The 25,770-nt window shown below is 63.2% G+C and overlaps 1 protein-coding gene across 1 annotated transcript; it reads right to left on the reverse strand.

Moving 5' to 3' along the window:
• Positions 1–2,267: 2,267 nt before the first annotated feature.
• EDA2R (ectodysplasin A2 receptor) lies at positions 2,268–24,510 on the reverse strand. Its single transcript, XM_029067220.2, has 8 exons — positions 24,307–24,510; positions 7,088–7,193; positions 6,640–6,818; positions 5,650–5,735; positions 5,393–5,557; positions 4,787–4,939; positions 3,900–4,303; positions 2,268–2,453 (listed from the first exon to the last, which is right to left on the reverse strand). Exons 1-8 carry the CDS (start codon positions 24,441–24,443, stop codon positions 2,268–2,270), a joined length of 1,416 nt encoding a protein of 471 aa, XP_028923053.1. The 5' UTR covers positions 24,444–24,510.
• Positions 24,511–25,770: the final 1,260 nt, after the last annotated feature.

Genomic DNA, 25,770 nt, shown 5'->3' on the forward strand with positions numbered 1-25,770 from the left:
GATCTCTCGCCCACATCCTGCCTCCGGCCCGGAACGCCCTCCCTCACGTCCAACGGACAATTACTCTCCCCCCACCCCGTTTCGAAGCCTCGCCGAAGGCCCATCTCCTCGAAGAGGACTTCCCTGACTACGCCCTCCCTTCTTCTTCTCCCACTGCCCGACTCGCTCCCTTTATTCGCCCCCCACCCCCACCCCCCACCCCCCGGCACTTATGTACATATCGGTGATCTATTTATTGGTATTAAGTCCGTCTTCCGCTCACTGTGGACGGGGAATGTGTCTGTTGATCGTCATCTTGTACTCTCCCAAGCGCTGAGTCCGGGCTCCGCACACGGTAAGCGCTCAGTAAGTACAACACGACCGGCCAACTAGAAACCGAGGCCGCGACCGACACCTCCTGGGCCGGTAGGAGCTGTGGCCGCTCACGGTTGCCGTGGCCCAGCCCGCTGAGTGTCCGGTCGCCCTCTGGGGAAGGGGCGGCGGGGTGCGTGCTCCTGGCCGGCAGCCGCTGTCATCCAGGTGGCACCCTGGCCCGTCACGCGTCCGGCACCCGGGCGACGGCGAGCCCCGCCCGCCCTGACTCAGACGGGGGGGCTTTCGGCTACTCTGATCAGCCGGTGATGGAGAGGGTGGAGACGATGGCCAAGTCAGCCGAGAGCCAGCCGGCTCACTTCGGAAGGAATGAGTGACCCTTTCGAAAGCGGGCTGGCCACCCGGGGCAGCCCGCGAGCCCCAGGGCCCGGGGAGGGTCGGTTCATCCAGGCCGCCGTCCCCGGAGGTGGCGGTCCGGCGGGCCCCGCCGGCAGATCGCTTGAATGATTCACACCGTCGGAAGAGCCGTTCCCCTGAAACGTCTAGCGGTTTCGGACCAGATGCGTTTTGGCAAATATCCCAGAGTCCCATGGTGGTCGGCCGGTAGCCACTCCAGTTGATGCGTAACTTTCCCGTCCCCGCTCTCAAGTGCTCTGCAGAAAATAAGGCTCGATAAATACCGCCGGATGATCGATCCCCACATAGGCCCCTCGGCCTTCGGAGAGACCCCAGGATCCCCATGTTAGGGGGACCTCGGCCCCCCCCCACCGCCCCCCCCCGGTCAGGGGGCGCGGGGGCCGGATTAAGACGGGGGGGGGGGCGTTGGGGGAAGAGAGCGGACGCCGTCCCAGAAAACGGGCTTTTCCAGTACCGGGGTGACATCCTGCCCCGCGGCGAGGCCGGGCCGCCCCGCCTACCCACCCTAAAGCCGGTCCGTCGGCAGATGCCCGGATGATCGTCGTCATCGCGGCGGTAGTTACTAAACACTTACCACGTTCCAAGCACTGTGCTGAGCGCTGGAATATACACGAGACGATCGGGTCGGACACCGTTCCCGTCCCACAAGGGACTCGCACGCTGAGTAGGAGGGAGACCGCATTTACCGAATCCCCATTTTACAGATGAGGGAACCGAGGCGGAGGGCAGAGGCAGATGACCCGCCCAAGGTCACCCGGCGGGCAGACGGCAGAGATGGGATTAGAACCCAGGTCTTCTGACGACGAAGACCCGGGCTCTTTCCACCGAGCCACGGCCAGAGGCGGCTCCTCCTCCGCTAGCCGGTGTCGCCGAGGCCAGGGGCGGGGACCCCGGTAGCCGAGAGACGCGCGGGGGACCGAGCTCGTCCAGGGGCGTCTCGGGTGCGGACGCCGCCGCGGGTCGCACGCGGTCACGCTTCGGGGGATTTCCCCGGAAGGGTCGACGTCCCAAAACGCAGCCGTAGGCGAGGCCCGCCGGGCTTCGGGAAAGACGTCCTGACTGCCCTCCACGTCCCCTGCCCGGTGCTCGGCTCCTCCCCCGACCCCGGGCGAGCCTGCCGGGGCGTCAGATGTCGGGGGGGCCGGGGGTGGGCGAAGCCGGGGCGGGACTCCGCCCGCGGCAGTTGGCCATCCTGGCGAACGTGGCCCGCAAAAGCCAGGACCGTCTCCCTCCCACGTCCGCGGGAATGGAGAAAGAATGCAAAACACACGTGCGCCCTTACAGACACACACAGGCGAACGCAGACGCGCGGAAAGTGGGAAGCCCGACCGGCCGTGGCGGAGGCCGCCTGGGAAGGAGAGGGGAGGGCCGGTGGGCCGGACGGCGGACCCCGTCACCGTGCCGCCAACCCGCGCGGCCGTGGGGAGCCCAGGCCCCGTCCGCGCCCGGCCCACACCGAGCCCACGCCCCACACCCCACCTAGGCCGATGCCCAGCCCGGCCCTGAGCGCGCGCCCGAGGCCGAGCCGATGCCCAAGCTCACGCCCGATCCCCAGACCAAGCTAAAACCCGCGCCCGCGCCGAGACCAAACCCAAGCCGGAGCCCAGGCCCACGCCCACACCGAGCCCAGCGGCTCCAGGAGCTCCTGCGCCCGGAGCCGTTTTACGGAAGGTGACCCTCTGGCAGCCGACATCCTCAGGCTCCTGAGAGATACTGAATGTGCTCTATCGGGACGGGGGGAACCGCTCAGGATCCTGCAGAAAACCCTAAGTGCTGCGGGTCCCTTGGGGCTCTCGAGTATATAAGAAGTGCTCCCAAGGGAGGAGGTACAGTGCACGGAGGTCCAGGTCTCCGCAGGGCCCCGAGTCTTGTGTAAAATGCCCCCCGGCGAGCGGGGACGGTGCTCGGAACACGCGGAAACGCAATCAAGAAGGGAAACGTCGGGGAAAGGAATTCCAAAGTGCTCCCCGGAGGAGAGCACGCGAATAAGAGCGGTGGGACCTGTCTCAGGTCACGGGGGAGGACTCTCCCAGCCCAACCCCAAAACTACCCCCAAGGGCTACCGTAGTGGGGAAGAGAACGTCCAGCAGCGGAGAGCGTCGCCCTCCCCCCCCCCGAGCCCCCCGAAACAAGACCTGCTTCGAGACCCTCGTCCCTGAGGGGGTAAAATAGGCCACACCCTCCCACGGCCCGCGGGGAGCCGGCCGGCGGCGGGCCGGGGGCCGGGGACCGGACCCCCGCTCCCTTCTCCGGGCCCATCCGGAGAACACGGGTACGGCCGAGTCACCAGGGAACGCCTTGGGGCAAGGATGCCTGGAAGGGGAAGGAGAGAGAAAGACACCCAGGTTAGCGCCGGGGCAGTTAGCTCTCTGCCCTCGGCCAACGTCAGGCCCCCTCGGCCCGGCACCGACAGAGGGGCTGGGATGGCGGGAGGCTAAATGCGCGGGGCAGACCAGGGGTTTGCACCTCCCGCCTCGCCTCACCCTGTGCCCCTCCCACCCGCACCCAGATCCTGGGACCTGCCTGTCCCCGGTCCCCGGGCTCTGATAACGATAACGTTAACGTTGGTGTCTGTTAAGCGCTTACTGCGCGCGGAGCATTGTTGTAAGCGCTGGGGGAGATGACAATAATAACGTTGGCATTTGTTAAGCGCTTACTCCGTGCAGAGGACCGTTCTAAGCGCCGGGGGAGATACGGGGTCACCAGATCGTCCCACGTGAGGCTCACGGTCTTCATCCCCATTTGACAGATGAGGGAACCGAGGCCCAGAGAAGTGAAGTGACTCGCCCCCGGTCACACAGCTGACAAGCGGCGGAGCTGGGGTTCGAACCCGTGACCTCTGACTCCTAAGCCCGGCTCTTCCCACTGAGCCACGCCGCTCCTCTAGACTTCCAGCCCCCATCGCCCACCCGCATCGAGACACCGGGCCCCCTTCACCCCCTTCCTACTTGCGCCCAGAGCTCCCGGCACCCATTTCTCTGCCCGCACCCAGACCCGCGACCGCCTCTCCAGGTCCTCTCAAAATGGGGCACCGGTGGTTCCCCAGGTTCGCCCCTCCCCGCCCTCCGCGTCGCCTCCGGATCCTTCCCGCCGCCGATCCGGCCCCGCCTGCTGCCCCCGGACCCCGGCCGCCGCCCACCCGGCCCCACCCGGAGGAGAGGAGGGCTCACCGTGGGGGGCCGGGGAGCCGGCGGGGGTCTCCCGGCGTGGAGGCGGCAGGAGGGGGCCGCCGGCCCGGCCCCCGCGCTGGCGCCGCCGTCGGACAACCTGCGTAGGTCGAGTTCCGTGCACTCGACGGGAGCGTGGGGCCAACGGGCGCGGGTCTCCGAGGCGCAGGAGGCGGGGGCGGAGGGAGGACCGGCGCCGGGGCGTCCGGCGGAGGACAGGGACCTCGGCGCCCAGCCGGAGCGTCCCTCCGACGAACCGACCGTCGGCCGCGCGTCCGGGGAAGCCGCGGGTGGCCGGGGGCCCGGGCCCGGGGTGGGGCAGGCCGGGCACGGCTCGCAGCCGGCGGGCGCGGGGGGCATCTGGAGGCCGGGGGCCGGGTCGTCCGCCGCAGTCTCGACCGCACCGGCTGCCGGGGAAGCAGGCACCGACGGGCGCTAGGGTCGGGGAATCCCCCGCCCCCCGCCCCTCGCCCCCGTGACCGGCTGGACACCTGACCTCTCCGACGGGAGCCGGGGTCGGGGCCCCCCACCTCCTCCCTCCCGTGACCAGCTGGACATCTGATCTCTCCGACGGGGGCCGGGGTCGGGACGCCCCCACCCCCGCGACCTCTTCCCTCCCGTGACACCTAAACCGCTCTGACAGCCGCTGGAGTCAGAGCCCGCCTTGTCCCCCTCTCCTCTCTCCCTCCCTCCCCAGGCAGCACCTCCGGCCCCAGGGCAGGGGCCGAGACCCCGGGATCCGGACGCGGGACGGGGCTCCTTGCGGTGGGACGGTCTCCGGGGGCGGGGACCCCGCCCGTCGGGAGAGACCCTACCGTCTCCCAGGGTGGCTGGGTGGGACCCAGGGATCCCCCCTCCCTTCTCCCAAGTTCCGGGCAGGAAGCGCTCACCCCCGGCTCCGGCCGGTCGGACGCACGGGCCCCAGCTCTTGGTATCCGAGCCCCGGGGGCCGGACGGGGGCTCTTCATCTGGGGAGCGGCCCCCTGAGCTGGACGTCGGACAGGGGCCCGTTTGACCCATGAAGTCCTGGGATCTCCTGAAGACTGGGGGTGGGGGCCCAAGGGAGAGCGGGGTCAGGATCGGGGGGAAGGGCTAGAGAAGAAGTCTCCACCAGGCAAGGTCGGGGTCGGGGTCGGGGGGGGGGGGAAGGGGCAAAGGGGGAGAGGGTGTGGGGGGAGGAAAGAGGCAGGAGAGGGGAGACCCTCACCGCAGAGGGAAAAGGGAAAGGAGGACGAGAAGGGAGGGGGTGGTCCCCACCCGGGCGGGGCGGGGAGCGGGAAGGAGGGGAGGAGAAGGGTGTGAGGAGAAGGGGCAGAGGAGTGGAGGGTCTCCCCGGATGGCGAGGGAAGGAGCGGAATGGGGGGCGCTCGCCGCGCTGGGGGAGGGAGGAGGAGGGGACGGGGGCCCCTTGCCGTGCTGGGACGGGGGAGCGAGGGGGACGGGAGCTCTCCCCGTGCCGGGGCGGGGGACGGGAGGAAGGGGGCGGGGGTCCTCACCACGCTGGCAGTGGCTCTTGAGGAAGCGTCGGAGGCGGAGGAAGGCCAGGGCGACCAGCACCAGGGCGACGGCCGCCAGGGCGCAGCTCACCAGGGTGACCAGCACGGCTTCCCGCCGCGACGCCGAGGGGCCGAGCGGCTGCCCCGCGTCCGGCCGGAGGGGACCTGAGGAGGGGGGACGGGGGTCGCGGGGTCAGCGGGGCGGCCGGGGGGGCCGGGGGGCCGGGGGGCCGGGGAGGGGCGGGGCGGGCACCCACACTGGTCCTCCGAGGGCGGCGTCCGCTGGGTGCAGGGGAAGCACTCCCGGTCCTGCCGGCCTCCGATCCGGGTCTTGCTGTAGAACCTGCTGGGCCGGACAGGGGCAGCGGACGTCGTTCACTCACCTCCGGCTGCCCCCTCTCCTCGGGACCCGCCGCCTCGTTTCCTCGGGCCCCGCTGCCTGACTTCCTTCGGACCCGCTGCCCGATATCCCTTAGGCCCGCGGCCTCTTTCCCTTCGGGCCCGCTGCCCGATTTCCTTCGGACCCGCGATCCGATACCCTTCGGGCCCGCTGCCCGGTCTCCTTCGGACCCACTGGCCCGTCTCCTTCGGATCTGCTGCCCGATTTCCTTTAGACCGCTGCCCGGTCTCCTTCCCCGTGGGGAGGAGCGGCGTGGCGCAGTGGATAGAGCGTGGGCCTCCGAGTCGGAAGGACATGGGTTCTAATCCCGGCTCTGCCACCTGTCCGCCGTGTGACCTCGGGTGAGTCATTTCGCTTCTTCTGGGCCTCGGTCACCTCATCTGCCAAGTGGGGATTGAGACTCTGAGCTCCCCGTGGGACGGGGACCGGGTCCCACCCGACTTGCTCGCGTCCACCCCAGGACCCGGTACAGTGCCTGGCACGTAGTAAGCGCCTAACAAAGACCACGGTTATCGCTAGGCACACTCGCTGCCTGGCGTCCTTCAGACCCACTACCGGATTCACTCTGGACCGGCAACCCGATTTCCTTCGGGCCCCGCTATCCAATTTCCTCCGGACCGCCCGCCCGGTCCCCTTCAGGCCCGCTGCCTAGTCTCCTCCGGACCCGCGGCCCCGTTTCCTTCTGACCCCACTCTAATCCGGCCACCGGCTCGGGGCCGGTTTCTCCTCCCGGGTCTCCCGGGGGGGGGGGGGGGGGGGATAGGGACTCCCGCCCGTTTCCCCGCGACCCTGCGGGAAGAGCCCCCCGCCGTCCCTCGCCCCGCTGCCCAGGCCGGCCGGAACTCACCCCGGCAGGCAGTGCCCGCAGACGGCGTCGGCGGTGCCCGTGCAGCCGGATGTCTGGACCCGGTTGAAGAGCGCGCAGGAGGTGCAGGCCCGGCAGCTGTGGTGTCCCCGGGTGGCCTTGAATCTCCGGCGGGGGCAGGCCGTACAAGGGGATGGGCCCCCCTCCCCATAGCCGCACTCCTGAAATCAGACCGACTGCATCGGGGGGCCGAGGGGAGGGGGGCTGGGGGACCGGGAGGATCGGTGGGGGGGTCTGATCCCCGCCATCTGATCCGACTCCCCGCTGCTGGACGGTGCCCCTTCCCCGGGGACAAAGGCGAGGCGGCCCCAGGCCCGGGCGCCCCTCTCGCCTCGGAGAACAGAGACCCCCGCCGCCCCCCTACCCAGCAGGTACCCCTTCCCCGGGGGTAGACGGAGATGAGGCAGCCCCAGGCCCGGACGGCCCTCACCTTGGACAGTTCCCAACCTGGGCCGCACTGCCCGCAGTCCACACACTGACCCCGCTCATCCTGGAATTGGTTCTCCTGGCACACCATGCCGCTGCCCGGGCGTTGGCTGGGGGCACAAGGGGGGCACGGTCGGCGGTGGGGGGGAGGAAACACGGGGTCGGGAGCCAAAGGGTCACCAGCTCTGGCGGCCGGACCCTCCCGGCCTCCTAAATCCTGGTCTGAACTGGAACCGACAGGTAGAACCTGGATTGGACCAGAGGGGATGGTAATAATAACGCGGGTATTTGTTAAGCGCTTACTACGTGCAGAGCACCGTTCTAAGCGCCGGGGGAGATACAAGGTAATTAGGTCGTCCCCCGGGGAGGCTCACAGTTAGTCCCCACTTTACGGATGAGGTAACCGAGGCACAGAGAAGCGAAGTGACTCGCCCGCAGTCACACACAGCTGACGAGTGGCAGGGCCGGGATTCGAACGCACGACCCCTGACTCCCGAGCCCGGGCTCTTTCCGCTGAGCCGCGCTCATCGTCATCACTGGCACTCTCTGTGCGTTTACTGAGTGCTCGGCAGCGTGGCCTGGTGCAGAGAGCCCGGGGCTGGAAGCGAGAAGGACCCGGGTGCTAATCCCAGCTCCGCCAACCCGTCTGCTGTGTGACCTTGGGCGGGTCACTTCCCCGGGCCTCAGTCACCTCATCTGTGCAGTGGAGATTTAGACCGGGAGTCCCACGTGGGACAAAGACTGGGTCCGACCGGATTTGCCTGGTTCCGCCCCGGCTCTTAAAACAGTGCCCGGCACACAGTAAGCACTTAATAAATACCACAGTTGTTACTGGTATTATCGTTATCAAATACCCCAGCTATTAATGTCATTATTATTATACAGCAGAGTCGGCAGCTACGTGCCCTGCCCACAGGGGCTTAGAGTAGACGAGGCTCCGTCCTGACCCCCTCGGTGTCTGGTTTTCCTAGGAAAGAAGGGTCCCGAGTTGGCTTCCTGAGGGGCCAGACGTCACCGGCCACACGGGCACCAAGTAATAATAATAATAATGATAATAAAGACGGTATCCGTGAAGCGCTCAGGACCACGGAACGGAGGCGGTAGACACGTCACAAGGAGCTGACAGCCTGGGGGGAGACGGACACTAAAATATATTACGGACTCGGACGTGAACGCCGTGGGGCTGAGGGTGGGGTAGAATATCAAGCGGTGCACACGCGAGGGGGAGGGAGTGGGGGAAATAAGGGCTTAGACGGGAGGAGATGTGATTCAATAAGGCTCTGAAGAAGGGGAGAATGACGGTCAGCTGGGGTTCCGTAGGCCGCACTCGGCAGCAGCTGTGGAGGGAGGGGGCGTGGGGAGGGTTTGGACGGGAGTGAGACGGCGGGGACCCGGGCGGAGAGAGGGCGACGAGACAGGAGAACTGGGACGGGACGAGGGCGGGGAGGAGGGAAGGGGTCCGGTGGGGAGCGGCGCGAGGGGAGGGGGGTGAGGGCGGGAGTCTAGGGAGGGGGTGGGGAGGAGGTGGAGGAAAGTGAGGGAAAGAGCCGGGTGGGAGAGGGGAAGGTGAGGATCGGGAAGGGCGGATGGGAGGAGGGGGGCCGGGAGGTCATGGGGAGGTCGGCGAGGTAAATGACGGCACAGATCAGTTAACAAACAACATGCAATAGCGATGATATATGACGTGATATGATATAAATAAGCAGGTGATGCCCGGAGTAGAACACTGACATCCACGGGTCAGTCTATCTGCCTTCCCCCTTCTAGACCGTGAGCCCGTCGTCGCGGAGGGATCGTCTCTATCTGTTGCTGCACTACACCTTCCAAGCGCGGAATACGGGGCTCTGCACATAGTGAACGCTCAGTAAATACGACCGAACGAACGCTCATAAAATGTTTCGGCCCCTCTACGGATTCACGTAGTAGATCCAACGCTCCATTTATCGATTACGATTCCACTCTCCGTAAAGGTTTGCGTTATCTGTCTCCTCGGGTCGCTCGTCGGCTCTGCGGCCGCGTCTTTCCCCAGGTGGTCGTCATCATCGCAGTAGGTGCTCGCCGCGCAGTTGCTCCTATTCCCCTCAGCTCGGATGGTTAATAGCGGTTGGATACGGTGACGAGACCCTCGCCCGATCCTGCCATCCCACGGCACTTATGCCCCTATCTACGAATAATATATCATAAAGGCGTTATTTCTATTAATGCCTCTCTCCCCCGTCCAGACTGTAAGCTCGCTGTGGGCAGGGAATGTGTTTGCCAACTCGTACTCTCCCAAGCGCTTAGTAGAGTGCTCTGCACACGGTAAATACTGTTGATGATGACAATCCAGCTTGTCTGGGGTCCCTGGTTCAGCAGGGGAGACGGGGCGGACGCCGAAATGTCCGCAGCGGGCACCCAGTCTCACAGAGGAGAAAGGGCGGACACACCGTGAGCCCTTTCGGAGATTTTGAGCTCCTTGAGGGGACGGGGTCCACGGCTAATTCCCACCCGTGTACTCTTTCCCGGCTCTCAGACCGGTGTTCTGTGCACGGTGAGTGCTTCGTGACCACTCTTACCAACGTGACTAATAATAATAATTGCATTCGTTAAGCTCTTCCCGTGTGCCAAGCACCGCACTCAGCGCTGGGGCGGAGACGAGATCTTCAGGTCCCACGGGGGCTCGCGGTCTATCTATCGCCATCGTTCTCGTCCGTCCGTCTCCCCCGATTAGACCGTGAGCCCGTCAGAGGGCGGGGACCGTCTCTTTCTGTTACCGACTCGTCCATTCCGAGCGCTCAGTACGGTGCTCCGCACATAGTAAGCGCTCAATAAATACTATTGAATGAATGAATGAACGAACGGACGGGTACCGAATCCCCATTTTTGCAGAAGTAAAAGTCACTTGTCCAAGGGCACAGGGCAGGTATGGGGCGGAGCGAGGATTAGAAACCAGGTCTTCGGACTCCCGGGTCGGTGCTCTTTCCACTAGGCCCCACTGCTTCTCATGCTACTACGGGATGAAGTGGGGGGAGAGCAGTCGACTGTCTGATACGAGGAAGGAGGGCGTTCCAGGCCGGAGGCAGGATGTGGGCGAGAGGTCGGCGGCCGGATAGAAGGGATGGAGGTCGAGTGAGAAGGTGAACGTTAGAAGAACAAAGTGTGCGGGCCGGGTTCTAGTCGGACAGTAACGAGGTGAGGCAGGAGGGGGTACTGAGATGGGAGGCGGCCGCCAGACACGGGCCTGCCCCCAGGGAGCCCCCGGGCCAGCAAGGGAGGGTGATTAAACCCGGGCCCGCCTCCGGGGAGCCCCCGGGCCACTGAGGGAGATGGGCTGCCATCGGCCGCAAGTCCGGAAAGGAGCGAGGGTCAGTGGTGAGAGACCAGATCGTGGCCACGGGCCGAGGCGGCGAGAGTTTAGGTCACTTATTCTCCTGACCGGGGCCGGCGACGAGCGAGACGAGATCTTGGCCGGGGGCCGAGGCAGCTAGAGCTCAGGCGGCTTACTCTCCAAACCGAGGGCTGACGATGAGGGAGATGAGATCGGTAGCCGGGGTTTAGTCGGCTGACCGAGTCATTCGTTCGATCGTAGCTGAGCCGGGCCGGCCCACGGGACGCGGGCAAGGCGCAGCCTAGAAAAGCCTGAGGAGACCCAGCCTTTGCGGACTTGCCCCAGGGAAATAGACGGTCGACCCCCCGTTTTAGGCCCGAGCTGCCATTTCCACCGAGCGCTTACTGCGCGCGGAGCTCCGTACTAAGCGCTTGGGAGAGTACGACAACAAACGGACCCGTTCCCCCATTCTCCTGACCCGGTGCCGGCGGTAACGGAGGGGTGGAGGCCGCCGACTGAGGCTGCTAGTGTTCGAGTGGCCGATTCTCCTGACCCGAGGCGGCGGTGAGGGAGAGGAGATCGTGGCCGGGACCGGGGCGGCTACGGTTTAGGCCACTGATGCCCCTGACCGGGGACCGGCGGTGAGAGACGAGATGGAGGCCGTGGACCGAGGCGGCTGGAGCTTAAGCCGCTTTTTCTGACGCTTTTTTTTGCTTTTCGGCGGCGAGAGGCAAGAGAGAGGGCCGGTGGCACGTGCCATTCGGTTCCGCAGGCTTCGTTCGGGGCTCCTCCGGCTGCCTGCACACACCGGAGTCTGTCTGCTTATTGCTACACTGTACTCTCCCGGGCGTTTAGCACAGTGCCCCGCACATAGTAAGCCCTTAATAAATACGACTGACTGACGGCGTGACCCGCTGTCCTACCCGTCCCTCCACGCCGGGGGCAGGACCAAATCTCTTTCGTCTGGACCCCGAGAAGGCGAGGATCGGGGTTGCCGTGACCTTCCACGTCAGTGAAGGATGGGCACAGAACACCAGCAGAACCCACGGTTCCGGGAAAAACAGCCTCTGAATTAATGATTAATAAAGTTGGTATTGGTTAAGCGCTTACTCTGTGCAGAGCACTGTTCTGAGCGCTGGAGGAGACACAGGGTCACCAGGTGGTCCCACGTGAGGCTCGCAATCTCAATGCCCATTTTACAGATGAGGTCACTGAGGCACAGAGAAGTTAAGGGACTCGCCCACAGTCACACAGCTGACGAGCGGCAGAGCCGGGATTCATAATAATACTAATAACGTTGGTCTCTGTTAAGCGCTTACTACGCGCAGAGCACCGTTCTAAGCGCCGGGGGAGATCCAGGGTCATGGGGTCGTCCCACGGGAGGCTCACGGTCAATCCCCATTTTACAGATGAGGTAACCGAGGCCCAGAGAAGCGAAGCGACTCGCCCAGAGTCCCACAGCTGACGAGCGGCAGAGCCGGGAGTCGAACCCATGACCCCTGACTCCGAAGCCCGGGCTCTTTCCACTGAGCCACGCTGCTTCAGTGATTCATTAAGCACTATTTGCTAAGAGAGTGCCGAGGTCGATACAATTCGTTCATTCAGTCGTACTTATCGAGCGCGGTCAGGTCACACGCCGGGTCCCGCGTCGACCCACACGGCCCCTGACCCACACGGCCCCTAACTGCGGTACGTTTTAAGCGCTCGCTATGTGCCGGGCACTTAACTGAGCGTAGGCAGATTGGACTGGACGCGGTCCCCGTCCCCCGTGGGTCTCTCGGCATCAATCCCCATTTTACAGATGAGGTATCTGAGGCACCGAGAAGTCGAGTAACTCCCAGCCCCAGATCCCGCAGCGGACAAACGGCGGAGCCGAGATTCGAACCCGGATCCTCACTCCCAGCCCCGTCCTCTCTTCACTAGGCAACCCCGCTTCGCTGACCCACGCAGCCCCGACACACCCCCGGCGTGATAAATCTAGAACGGGGATCTTACACGCGGATCTGACGCTCTCCCCTCCTTCAGAGTCCTTCGAAAAGAAATAATAATAACCGCACCTCCTCCGGGAAGCCTTCCCCGACTAACTTTTCAGTCAGAAAGTCGATCGTATCTACCGCGTGCAGAACGGTGGGCTTGGGAGAGTACAATATAGCAAGAAACATTCATATTCCAGAGCCGCGGCGAGCTTACGGTCTAGACGGACACTCGACTCCCCCCCCGATTCGCCCTCTCTCCCGCCACTCCTATGAATTTGGCCCCTGGAACATTTAGGTACTTGGCCAACTTGTTGCGTACTAAGCACTGTACTAAGCCCTGGTCGGTCTCAGTACAGGGAGGAGGCTTTAATCCCTTTTTTACAGAGGAGGAAACCGAGGCCCAGAGAAGCCAAGTGACTGCCCCAAGGTCACCCGGCAGGCCCGTGGCAGAGGCGGGACTAGAACCCTGGTCCCCCGACCCCCAGGTCCGGGCCGTTCCCACTAGGCCGCGCGGCTTCCCTTCGGATCAGGCGCAGAGCTCAAAGGCCGCAGCGGGAGGGAGAGCACGTGGTTTATCCCATTTCTAACCGAGGGAGGAAACCGAGGCCCCGGGAGGTTAAGTGACTCAAGTGGGGTTAAGTTAGGTCACTCGGCAGCCAAGCGGTGGAGCCGGGATTAGAAACCCACCCGACCCCCAGTCGTGCGCTTCTCCCGCTCGGATGCCGAACCTTCCCAAGTGGGAAAAGTGAGGGTTTGGGGGCAGAAGGGGGAGTGAAGCGAGGCTCGGTGGCAAGAGCCCGGGCTTGGGAGTCGGAGGTCGTGGGTTCTAACCCCGGCTCCGCCGCCCGTCAGCCGGGTGACTCTGGGCAAGCGGCTTCACTTCTCGGTGCCTCGGTTCCCTCGTCTGGAAAACGGGGATGAAGACCGGGAGCCCCACGTGGGCCGACCTGCTCGCCCCGTATCTCCCCCAGCGCTTAGAACGGTGCTGGGCACACAATAGGCGCTTACCAAATACCCACATTATCATTATCAGAAGGGGGGACATCTCATTCGGAGCAGCGTGGTTTAGCGGAAAAGAGCCCGGGCACGGGAGCCGGAGGACGCGGGTTCTAATCCCGGCTCCGCCACTTGGCGGCTGGGTGACTGTGGGCCAGTCACTTCACTTCTCTGTGCCTCAGCGACCTCATCCGTAAAACGGGGATGAAGAGCGGGAGCCTCACGTGGGACCGCCCGATGACCCCGGATCTCCCCCAGCGCTTAGAGCGGCGTGGCTCAGTGGAAAGAGCCCGGGCTTCGGAGTCAGAGGTCACGGGTTCGACTCCCGGCTCTGCCGCTCGGCAGCTGGGTGACTTTCGGCGGGTCCCTTCACTTCTCTGGGCCTCAGCTGCTCCATCTGTAAAATGGGGGTGAAGGCCGTGAGCCCCACGAGGGACAACCCGACGACCCCGTATCCACCCAGCGCTTAGGACGGTGCTCGGCACGTAGCAAGCGCTGAACAGATACCAACGGGATGACTATTATTTCCACCGAGCCACGCTGCTTCGCAGCGCTCCGCACAGGGTAGCGCTCGTTAAATACGATTGCACGAACGAATGAGGGTGGGGGGATGCGGGAGAGGGATGAGGGCCCCCCCCCCCCATGCCGGGCAGGACAGTCCTGGGGCAGATCTGCCCCCCCATCCCGTCCCCGGGCTGCCCGCGGGGGGCGGATCGGTGAAATCCTGCCTGGCCGCGAAGAGGAGGGGCTTCGCCCTGCCTCCCCCTCCTCCTCCTCCGCTCACACAAGCCCCGACTTGCCCGGGCCCACGTGGGCGGGCTCAGCTTGCCTTGGGATGCCCGGGATGCCTGGCACGGCCCCCGCCCCCGAGGCGGCCAGGCCCCACCGAGGGGCCCGGGGGGCGAGACGGGCCCCGGGACCCCCCCCAGGCCCTCCCGCCTCCGACGCTCCGCTTTAAGAATAATCAACCCTCTATGTGCCCAGCACCGCTCGAAGCGCTGGGGGAGATGCAGAGTCATCAGGTGGTCCCGTGTGGGGCTCCCAGGCTTCGCCCCCCCCCCCCCCTTTCACGGGAGAGGCAACTGGGGGCCCGGGGACGTTAAGTGACCTAAAGTCACACAGCTGGTAAGTGGCGGAATTATTCATAATAATAAGGTTGGTGCTAAGCGCTCACTAGGGGCCCGGCACTGTTCTAAGCGCTGGGAGAGGGACAGGGAGAGCAGGTTGTCCCACGTGGGGCTCCCGGTCTTCACCCCCCCCCCCCCCATTTAACAAAGGAGGCAACTGGGGCCCGGGGAAGTTAAGTGACCCAAAGTCACAGAGCTGCTAAGTGGCGGAATGAATAATAATAATTAAGAAGAAGAAGAAGAAGAAGGATGTCGGTGTTAAGCGCTCACCAGGGGCCCGGCGCTGCTCTAAGAAACAGGGTGAGCGGCTTGTCCCACGTGAGGCTCACAATCTTCACCCCCATTTTACAAAGGAGGCAACCGGGGCCCGGGGAAGTTAAGTGACCCAGAGTCTCACGGCTGGTAAGTGGCGGAATTATTCGTGATAATAATGCTAATGTCGGTGGTAAGCGCTCACCAGGGGCCCGGGGCTGCTCTGAGCGCCGGGGGAGAGACAGGGTGAGCAGGTTGTCCGTCCCCCGTGGGGCTCCCAGTCTTCACCCCCATTTCACAGAGGAGGCAACCGGGGGGCGAAGGGACGTTAAGTGACCCAGAGTCACACGGCTGGGAAGTGGCGGGATCAATAATAGTAACGATAACGACGTTGGGCCTTGTAAAGCGCTCACTAGGGGCCCGGCACCGTTCTAAACGCCGGGGCAGATCCAGGGCAACAGTCTTCACCCCCGTTTTACAGAGGAGGCAACTGGGGCCCAGAGAAGCGGAGCGACCCGCCCCAAGCCCCCCCCCCCAGCTGCCAAGCGGCGGAGCCGGGATTCGAACCCACGCCCCCCACCCCCCGGGCCCCCGGGGGTCGTCGCCGGGGGCCCCGGGACGGTCCGTTCCCGGCGCTCAGCACAGTGCTCCGCACAGAGTGGGCGCCGAGGAAATAGGACCGGGGCCGCCCTCCCCTCCGTCCCTGCCCGGACCGCGGGGGGCCGCGTCGCCAACACTCACCCCAACCCCGCGCTGGCCGAAATGGGCCCGGACCGCTGGGCCGCCCGACCCCCCGCCCTCCGCGCCCCCCGACCCCCGCCCTCCTGATTGGGCCGCTCCGCACCCCTGGGCGGGGCCTGGCGATCGGGCCCCGCCTCCCCCTCCCCACGGTGACGAGGGATGGGGCCGGGGGGACCCTCTGGACCTCTCTCTAATTCCCTCCCTCCCTCCCTCCCTCCCGTCGTATTTACCGAAAAGCAGAGCGGCTTCCGTGGGGAGAGGCCGGGCCGGGGAGTCAGAGGTCATGGGTTCGAATCCCGGCTCCGCCGCTCGCCGGCTGGGTGACCGCGGGCCGAGCCACAGCCCTTCCCCGGACCCTCGGTGACCTCATCTGGAAAATGGGGATGGAGACCTTGAGCCTCACGTGCGGCAGTCCGATGACCCTGGATCTCCCCCAGCGCTCAGAAGAATAACACTAACGTTGGTATTTGTTAAGCGCTGACTATGCGCAGAGCGCTGTTCTGAGCGCCGGGGGAGGCTCACGGGCTTCATCCCCATTTTACGGATGAGGGGACCGAGGCACAGAGAAGCGAAGCGGCTTGCCCGCGGTCACCCAGCTGACAGGCGGCGGAGCCGGGATTCGAACCCATGACTTCGGACTCCAGAGCCCGGGCTCTTTCCACCGAGCCACGCTGCACTGTTCTAAGAGCTGGGGGGAGACACAGGCTCATCCGGTTGTCCCCCGTGAGGCTCACGCTCCTCATCCCCATTTTACGGAGGAGGGAGCTGAGGCCCAGAGGAGTGAAGTGACTCGCCCACGGTCGCCCAGCTGACACGCGGCGGAGCCCGGATTCGAAACCGTGACCTCTGACTCCCGAGCCCGGGCTCTCGCCACTGAGCCACGTTGCTTCTCTTCAGTAAGCACTTAACAAATACCAACATTATTATCATCATTATCATTATCATTATTATTAAAGGGCTCGGGAGTCAGAGGTCACGGGTTCAAATGCCAGTTCAGCCGTGTGACTTTGGGCAAGTCACTTCTCGGGGCCTCAGTTCCCTCATCTGGACAATGGGGATGAAGACTGGGAGCCCCGAGGGGGACCACCTGATCACCTCGTATCCTCTCCAGTGCTTTGCACATCGTAATCACTTAACAATTACCGGCATTACTATTATTATTATTAGCGTGTATCTATCACAGCGCTTAGTACGGTATCCGGCACCTAGTAAGAGCATAATGAATACCATTAAAAAAATGGGACGTGGACAGTGTCTCATAAGATTAGCTTGTATCTCTCCCAGTGCTTAATAATAATGATAACATAAAATAAGTGCTTAATAATTCCCGATAAAAATGGATGAGTCGGTCTCTTCTCCTTTCTGAAGGAAAAGACTGCCGGCTTTGCTTATTGGTGAGGAATCGATATCAGCATTAGCCCTGAGTTGTCTTGGTGGGACCTTCCGTAATGAATATCTGCAACCCCCTCCGGACTGTAAACTCCTCGCGGGCGGGGATGGTATCGACCAACTCGGTCGTAGCGTGATAATACTTTATAATTGCGGTATTTAAGCGCTCGCTAAGTGCCAAGCACCGTTCGAAGCGCCGGGGGAGATGCAAGGTAACCAGGTGGACACGGTCATTCATTCGTTCATTCAATAGTATTTATTGAGCGCTTACTATGTGCAGAGCACTGTACTAAGCGCTCGGGACGAACAAGTCGGCAACAGATAGAGACGGTCCCTGCCGTCTGACGGGCTCACGGTCCGATCGGGGGAGACGGACGGACGGGAACGATGGCGATAAACAGAGTCGAGGGGAAGAACGTCTCGTAAAAACCGATGGCGACTGAATAGAATCGAGGCGATGTACGATTCATTAACAAAATTAATAGGGTGACGAAAATATATACAGTCGAGCGGACGAGTACGGTGCCGTGGGGACGGGAAGGGAGAGGTGGAGGAGCGGAGGGAAAAGGGGAAAAAGAGGGTTAAGCTGCGGAGAGGTGAAGGGGGGATGGCAGAGGGAGTAGAGGGGGAAGAGGAGCTCGGTCTGGGAAGGCCTCTCGGAGGAGGTGATTTTTAAGTAAGGTTTTGAAGAGGGAAAGAGAATCAGTTGGGCGGAGGCGAGGAGGGAGGGCGTTCCGGGACCGCGGGAGGACGCGGCCCGGGGGTCGACGGCGGGACGGGCGAGACCGGGGGACGGCGAGGAGGCGGGCGGCGGAGGAGCGGAGCGGGCGGGGTGGGCGGTGGCAAGAGAGAAGGGAGGAGAGGTAGGAAGGGGCGAGGTGACGGAGAGCCTCGAAGCCTAGAGTGAGGAGTTTCTGTTTAGAGCGGAGGTCGACGGGTGACCACCGGAGGTGTTTAAGAAGGGGAGTGACGTGCCCAGATCGTCTCTGCGGGAAGATGAGCCGGGCGGCGGAGTGAAGGATAGACCGGAGCGGGGCGAGAGAGGAGGAAGGGAGGTCGGAGAGAAGGCCGAAACGGTAGTCTAGCCGGGATATGACGAGAGCCCGTAGCGGTAAGGTAGCCGTCTGGGTGGAGAGGAGAGGGCGGATCTTGGCGATATCGTAGAGGTGAGACCGGCAGGTCTCGGTAACGGATCGGACGCGTGGGGCGAACGAGAGGGACGAGTCGAGGACGACACCGAGGTCGCGGGCCCGAGAGACGGGAAGGACGGTCGTGCCATCCACGGCGATAGGGAAGTCCGGGAGAGGACCGGGTTCGGGAGGGAAGATGAGGAGCTCAGTCTCGCTCACGTTGAGTTTTAGGTGGCGGGCCGACATCCGGGCGGAGACGTCCCGGAGGCGGGAGGAGACGCGAGCCCGAAGGGAGGGGGAGAGGACGGGGCGGAGATGTAGATCCGCGTGTCGTCTGCGTAGAGATGGTAGTCGAAGCCGTGAGAGCGGATGAGTTCACCGAGGGAGGGAGTGTAAATGGAGAAAGGAAGAGGGCCGAGAACCGACCCTCGAGGAACTCCGACGGTTAAAGGATGGGAGGGGGAGGAGGCTCCGGCGAAGGAGACCGAGAATGACCGGCCGGAGAGGCGAGAGGAGAACCGGGAGAGGACGGAGTCCGTGAAGCCGAGGTGAGATAAGGTGTGGAGGAGGAGGGGATGGTCGACGGTGTCAAAGGCGGCAGAGAGGTCAAGGAGGATCAGTATGGAGTAGGAGCCATCGGATCTGGCGAGAAGGAGGTCACGGGCGACCTCAGAGAGAGCGGTCTCGGTAGAGCGGAGGGGACGGAAGCCAGATCGGAGGGGGTCCGGGAGAGAATGGGAGTTAAGGAATTCTAAGCATCTGTCGTAGACGACTCGTTCTAGGATTCTGGAGAGGAAGGGTAGTAGGGAGATAGGGCGATAACTGGAGGGGGAAGTGGGGTCGAGAGCGGGTTTTTTTAGGATGGGGGAGACGAGGGCGTGTTTGAAGGCAGAGGGGAAGGAGCCCTTGGAGATCGAGTGGTTAAAAATAGAAGTTAAGGAAGGGAGGAGGGCAGGGGCGACGGTTTTAAGAAGGTGAGAGGGAATGGGGTCCGAGGCGCGGGCGGAGGGGGTGGCGCTTGCGAGGAGGGAGGAGATCTCCTCTGAGGATACTGCAGGGAAGGATGGGAAAGTAGGGTCCCTGTCCCACGTGACGTTCACGCTCCGTTTTCCGGATGAGGTCACTGCGGCACAGAGACGTGAAGTGATGTGCCCGAGGTCACCCGGCAGACGAGAGGCGGAGCCGGGATCGGAACCCACGACCCCCGACTCCCAAGCCACCGGGCTATGCCGCTTCCAGCTAAGCGTGCTCTCCCGAGAGCTTGCAGTCCAGAGGCGGAGAAGGCCCGTCCCGCTGTCTAACCTCACTCCCTCTAGCTGCAGACCACCCTGGTCCCTCTCACGGGTCCTCAGTGGAGTCAGGGCGGCCGGTGGCCACCTCCCGCTAACATCCCGTCGCCGAGGGGGCCGGTCCCAAGGTCGCCCGCCACCCCCGGACCCCCGCCTGGCCCGCCCGGGGTCCGGGAGGCGACCGCCCTCCCCCCGGCGGGGGCCTGGACGACGGCAGAGGACGCCGCTTCCCCGCCTTCATTCCTCCATTCACTCGAGGGTATTTATGGAGGCGTTGCTTGTGTGCGGCGCGCTGTACTAAGCGCTGGGGAGAGGACAGTAGAACAATAAAGAGACACATTCCCTGCCCTCAGTGAGCTGACAGCCTAGAGGGGGAGATAGTAAGAATATTGGTATTTGTTAAGCGCTTGTCATCGGGTTGTCCCGCGTGAGGCTCACAGTTAATCCTCATTTTACAGATGGGGGAACTGAGGCACCGAGAATAACAATAATAATAATAATGTTGGTATTTGTTAAGCGCTTACTATGTGCAGAGCACCGTTCTAAGCGCTGGGGTAGACACGAGGGAGTCAGGTTGTCCCACGTGGGGCTCACAGTCTTCATCCCCATTTTACAGATGAGGTCACTGAGGCACAGAGAAGCGAAGTGACTCGCCCAAAGTCACACAGCTGACAAGTGGCAGAGCCGGGATTCGAACCCATGGCTTCTGACTCCCAAGCCCGGGCTCTTTCCGTTGAGCCACGCTGCTTCTCTACGACGTTAGACATTAACGTTAATAAATAAATGACAGATACGGGAGGGGGATGAATAATAATAATAATGACGATGGTATTTGTTAAGCGCTTACTACGTGCAAAGCACTGTTCTAAGCGCTGGGGGGATACAAGGTGATCAGGTTGTCCCACGTGAGGCTCACAGTCTTGGTTCCCGTTTTCCAGACGAAGTCACTGAGGCTCAGAGAAGTGAAGTGACCTGCCCGCAGTCACACAGCTGACAAGTGGCGGAGCCGGGATTAGAACCCGCGACCTCCGACTCCCAAGCCCGGGCTCTCTCCACTGAGCCACGCTGCTTCTGGTTGTCCCCCGTGGGGCTCCCGGTCTTCACCCCCATTCGACAGATGAGGGAACTGAGGCCCAGAGAAGCGACTGGCCCAAAGTCACCCGGCTGACGAGCGGCGGGGCCGGGACTAGAACCCGTGACCTCCGACTCCCAAGCCCGGGCTCTCGCCGCCGAGCCGCGCTAATTCGAAAGGGAGCGAGTCATTCATTCATTCAATGGTATTTATTGAGCGCTTACTATGTGCAGAGCACTGGACTAAGCGCTTGGAATGGACAAACCGGTGACGGATAGAGACGGTCCCCGCCCTCTGACGGGCTCACGGTCTAATCGGGGGAGACGGACAGACGAGAACGATAGCGATAAATAGAATAGCAATAAGTAGAATAAATAGAATCAGCAATAAATAATAATAATAATGTTGGCATTTGTTAAGCGCTGACTACGTGAAGAGCACCGTTCTAAGCGCTGGGGGAGATCCAGGGGAATCAGGTGGTCCCACGTGAGGCTCACCGTCTTCATCCCCATTTTAACAATGTTGGTATCTGTTAAGCGCTGACTATGTGCAGAGCACCGTTCTAAGCGCCGGGGGAGATCCGGGGTCATCGGGTCGTCCCACGTGAGGCTCACGGTTCGTCCCCATTTTACAGATGAGGGAACCGAGGCCCAGAGAAGCGAAGCGACTCGCCCACGGTCACCCAGCTGACAGGTGGCCGAGCCGGGATTCGAACCCGTGACCTCTGACTCCCAAGCCCGGGCTCTTGCCGCCGAGCCGCGCTGCTTCTCTAGAATAAACAGAGGCAGGGCGCCGCAGAAGGGAGAAGAGGAAGGAGGGCTCCGTCGGGGACGGGCCTTCCCGAGACCTGGAAGCGGGGAGAGTCGTTGCCCGGTGGACGTGAGGAGGGAAGGTCCTCCAGGACGTGGGCGAGAGGTCGTCTGCAAGCCAGACCCCGCGGGCCCAAACCTCCACGGCCCCGCGGCCCCCCGGCCCGGCGGCTGCCTCCTCCAGCTCTCCCCTCCTGGCTGGAAAATCCTCGGAATCCTTGAGCTCCTCGGCGTCCGGGGAGGGGGGAGCGAGCCCTGACCTGACCGCTGCCTAACCCAGCCACAGGACCCCCGTCCCCGCCCCCGCCCCCTAGAAGCAGCGTGGCTCAGTGGAAAGAGCCCGGGCTTGGGAGTCAGGGGTCAGGGGTTCGAATGCCGACTCCGCCCCTTGTCAGCCGGGTGACTGTGGGTGAGTCGCTTCACTCCTCTGTGCCTCGGTTCCCTCATCTGGAAAATGGGGATGAAGACCGTCAGCCTCACGTGGGACAACCTCATGCCCCTGTATCTCCGCCAGCGCTTAGATCGGTGCTCTGCACGTAGTCAGCGCTTAGCAAATACCAACATTATCATTATTATTAGAACGGTGCCTGGCACATAGTAAGCGTTTAACAGATACCATAAAACCGCCCCCCAACACTCTCCTCTCCTACCCAAAGCGTCAGTACAGTGATAATTATCTGCTCCTCCTCCCCTCTCCATCGCCCCGTCTCCCTCCCTCTGCTCCACCACGCGGCGCCTGCGTATATTTGTACATATTTATTATTCTGTTTAGTTTATCGGTGATGTGTCTATGTCTCTAATTCTATCTATTCTGATGCTATTGATGCCTGGCTGCTTGTTTCGTTTCGCCGTCTCCCCCCTTCTAGACTGTGAGCCCGTCGTGGGGTAGGGACCGTCTCTATCTGTTGCCGAATCGTCCCTTCCAAGCGTTCAGTACGCTGCTCTGCGCACAGCGAGCGCCCAGTGAATACGATCGAACGAACGAATTGAAGGAACGAACCGCGGAGGAGCTCCGGGCTGAACCTCACTCTTCCGCCCGGGTCGTTTTTCTACAGAACCATTTGGTCCACATCTCCCAGTTCTTCGAATCCTTCCGGGGGCCGCCCGCCCGCCTCTGCGACGGACGGAAACCCCTCGCCGTTGGCTTTGAAGTACTCAGTCAGCTCGCCCCCTCCTACCTCACCTCGCCGATTTCCTACCGTGACCGCCCCCGTCGCTCCCCCGACGCCCACCTACTCTCGCTTCCTCCCTCCGCCTCCCTCGCCGCCGCCCGTTTCTTCTCGCCCTCTTTTTAGCCGGGAAGGTCCTTCTCCTTCACGGATGGATCGAGCGACTGATCGTGTGACAGACCACCCCTCTTCCCGTCTTCCAAGCCCTCCTGAAATCACAGCTCCTCCCGGAAGCCTTCCCTGACCGACCCCTCCCTGGGTTTCATTCCCACAGTTTCACTTGTCGCTTTTATCCCCGCCACACGACTGTGTAAATGCTCACGACGACCTGTGGCTCCTTTCGGCCTACCTTGAACCTACGTACGCATTCACTTCCCTACTAGTAGATTATTCGAACGTCTCCCCTGTTACGCCGTAAGCTCTCCGAGGGCAGGGATCGCGCCCGCTCACTGTCGTCCTCTCCCGAGCTCTCAGCGCCGTGCTCTGCACGGAGTAGGCCGTAAGCTCCTTGCGGTCAAGGATCGTGTCTACCAGTTCCCAAGTATTCGATCTGAACACAGTCGACCGTCAGCCTCCTGAGGTCGGGGATCGCGCCGACCGACTCTCCTGTCCTCTTCCAAGCGCCCGGTACGCTGTCCCGCACGCGGTAGATGCTCGGTTTATCCTAGCCGATCGCCTAATTGATCGGTTGCCCCCAGACACTCAGCTTTCTCTTGTTCTGGGTGAAGCTGCCAAAGCCCGGGGCATCTCGGGGAGCAGCGGGGCGACCTCAGGGGGCAGAGTGGGGAGCAGGGGCAGGGCGAAGGGGGAGGAGGAGGCCACCCCGGGGTGGGGGTGGGGGACTCGGCAGCGTCCAGCGTAGGCGGCCTGGCTCCGCCCTGTGCAGATGGAGGCCCGCGCAGCCACCGCGGCCCTCCTGACCCAAGTGACAGATCTCCGTTGCTTGGCGACCTGTTGCTTCCCGGCGACCTTTCCAAAGTCTATTTGTGTTTGTTTTGGTTTATTAGGAAGGATTTTTAATTTAAAACTCCCACGGCGGAGGGCGCCTGGTCGGCCGTGGGGGCAGAATGCAAATACGGCTGCTATTTGCTCCACTCCCCGGTTTGCTCTGCTCCCCCAGTCTCTCCCCGGGTCTGCTCCGCTCCCCTACCCTCTGCCCGGGTCTGCTCCGCTCCCCCATCCTTTCTCTGGCTCGGCTCCGCTTCCCAGCCTCTTCCCGGATGTGCTCCGCTTCCCAGCCTCTTCACGGGTCTGCTCCGTTCGCCGGCCTCCCCCCGGCTCTGCTCTTCTCCCCGGCCTTTCCCCGGGCCTCCTCTGCTCCCCGTCTTCTCTCTGGCTCCGCTCCACTCCCCAGCCTCAGCTTAGATCTCCCTTTCTTCTCCCCAGACTCTCCCCAGGTCTGCTCTGATTCCCCCTTTCCTCTCCCAGCCCTGCTCTGCTCCCAAGCCTCTCCCTACCTCCGCTCTGCTCCCAAGGCTCTCCCCAGCTCTGCTCCGTCCCCCCCTTTCCTCTCCCCAGCCCTGCTCTGCTGACCCCCCAGCCTCTCTCCAGCCCTGCTCTGCTGTCCAGCCCTACTCTGCTCCCCAGACTCTCCCCCGCCCTGCTCTGCTCCCCAAATTTGCCCCAGTTCTGCTCCGATCCCCTTTTCCTCGCCCCAGATCTGCTTTGCTTCCCGGCCTCTTCCCAGCCCTACTCTGCTCCCCAGCCTCTCCCAAACTCTGCTGTGCCCCCAGCCTCTCACCAGCTCTTCTCCGCTCCCCAAACCCTCCCAGGGTTTGCTCTGCTGCCCAGCCTCTTACCGGATCTGCCCTCTGACTCTCCCCTCTCCATCCCTGATTCTGTGACCCGACACAGATCCATCCCCCCACCCCGTCTCTCTCCCGGGGACCCGGCACGGACCCCCCAAACGCCCCTGAATCCCTCCTCTCCACCCCGACCCCCTCCCCGGGAGCGGACCGGTACTTACGTGTCTGACACCCCGGGAGGGTGTGAGAGTCTCAGGGGGCAGAAGTGGGGAGGGGGCTCCAGAGTGCTGAGATCTTTGGGAATTCGAAGCCCAAGATCGGTCACCCCTGCCCAGCACCCCCAGATCTGGAACCTCATTTCTCCCAGGACCCCGGGACGGGCCGGCACGGGGAGGGGAGCTGCTCCCGGCACGCTGACCCCTTCCCCGTCCGGCTCGGTGGGAGGGGGGCATCTCCCCCGTCCCGTAGTCTCCGTCGAGCGGGGTCTCTTAGGTGCCGGGGTCTCCCGCCCCGTCCCGGGTCCCCGTTTCCTGGGGACGCCCTTGGCACGGCAGCCGGCTCCCAAGCCCCACCAGGGTCTCCGGGCCGGGCCTCCAAGAGACTAATGGATAACAAAGGTCCCTTGCCGTTCCCATCGTAAAATTAAGAACGCGGTCCTGACCTTTTCACTTTGGCTCAAGCCCGTTTCCTTTGATTTATCCTTTTCCTTCTTTACTAGCCAGGCCTTTTGTAGCTGTTCGCTCACTCGGAACCCCCCCCCCCCCGTTTCCGGCAGCCGCGGGCACGGCCCGCTGCCCTCCCTCCCCACGCAGGTCACCCCGGGCCGCGGTGCCCGACAGATCACAGGCCCGGTTGGCGGGGCGGGGGGCGGGGGCCGGGCAGGGGAGGAAGACCAGAGGATGAAGGTACAGTGAAGGCCAGCGTGGGAGGCGAGCGGGAAACATCCAGGAAAGGGAAGCCACGGGCGCGCTTGTGGGGTCCCCCTCGACCGGAGGCCCCTGGGCCACGGCACCCACCGGCCTCGACTGCCCGGCCGGCGCGCTGCTCAGCGGCCGATGGCCACCTCTCCCCTACCCCGCCCCTCAGACTCCGACCCCTTCCTCACCTACCCCCAGTCGATCAGTCGATCCCTGGTGTCTACTGAGCACTTACCGCGTGTAAAGCGATCCGTCGTAGTTTGTGAAGGATGCGGTGCTGAGCACTTGGGAGGGTGCGACGCAATAGAGCCGACGCAGTGCCTGCCCACGGTGAGCTTACGGTCTAGAGGGGGAGCCAGACCTTAACGTGAAGAAATGAATAAATCACGGATAGGTACGTAAGGGCGGTGGGGCCGGCGAATAAAGGGAGCGGGAAAAGAGGAGGTGAGGGCCTAGTCAGAGAAGGCCTCTTGCGAGAGTTGTGTCTTCAGTAAGACTTTGAAGGTACCTGTCTAGTGGACTTCAGAGCACCGACAGCCCCGTTCTAAATGCTTGGGAAAGTACGATATAACCGAGTTGGTCAATACGCTCCCTGCTTACAACTGTGAGCGTCTCGGGGAACAGAAGTGGGGAGGGGGCGGGTGTCCAGCCAGAATTCAGTTGGCTCCGGAGTGCTGAGATCTTTGGGAATTTGTACCCCAAGATTGGTCGCTCCCGCCCGGCACCCCCAGATCTGGAACCTCATTTCTCCCAGGACCCCAGGGCGGG

Source organism: Ornithorhynchus anatinus, chromosome 6 (genome assembly GCF_004115215.2).
Source record: "Ornithorhynchus anatinus isolate Pmale09 chromosome 6, mOrnAna1.pri.v4, whole genome shotgun sequence".
NCBI lineage: Eukaryota > Metazoa > Chordata > Mammalia > Monotremata > Ornithorhynchidae > Ornithorhynchus > Ornithorhynchus anatinus.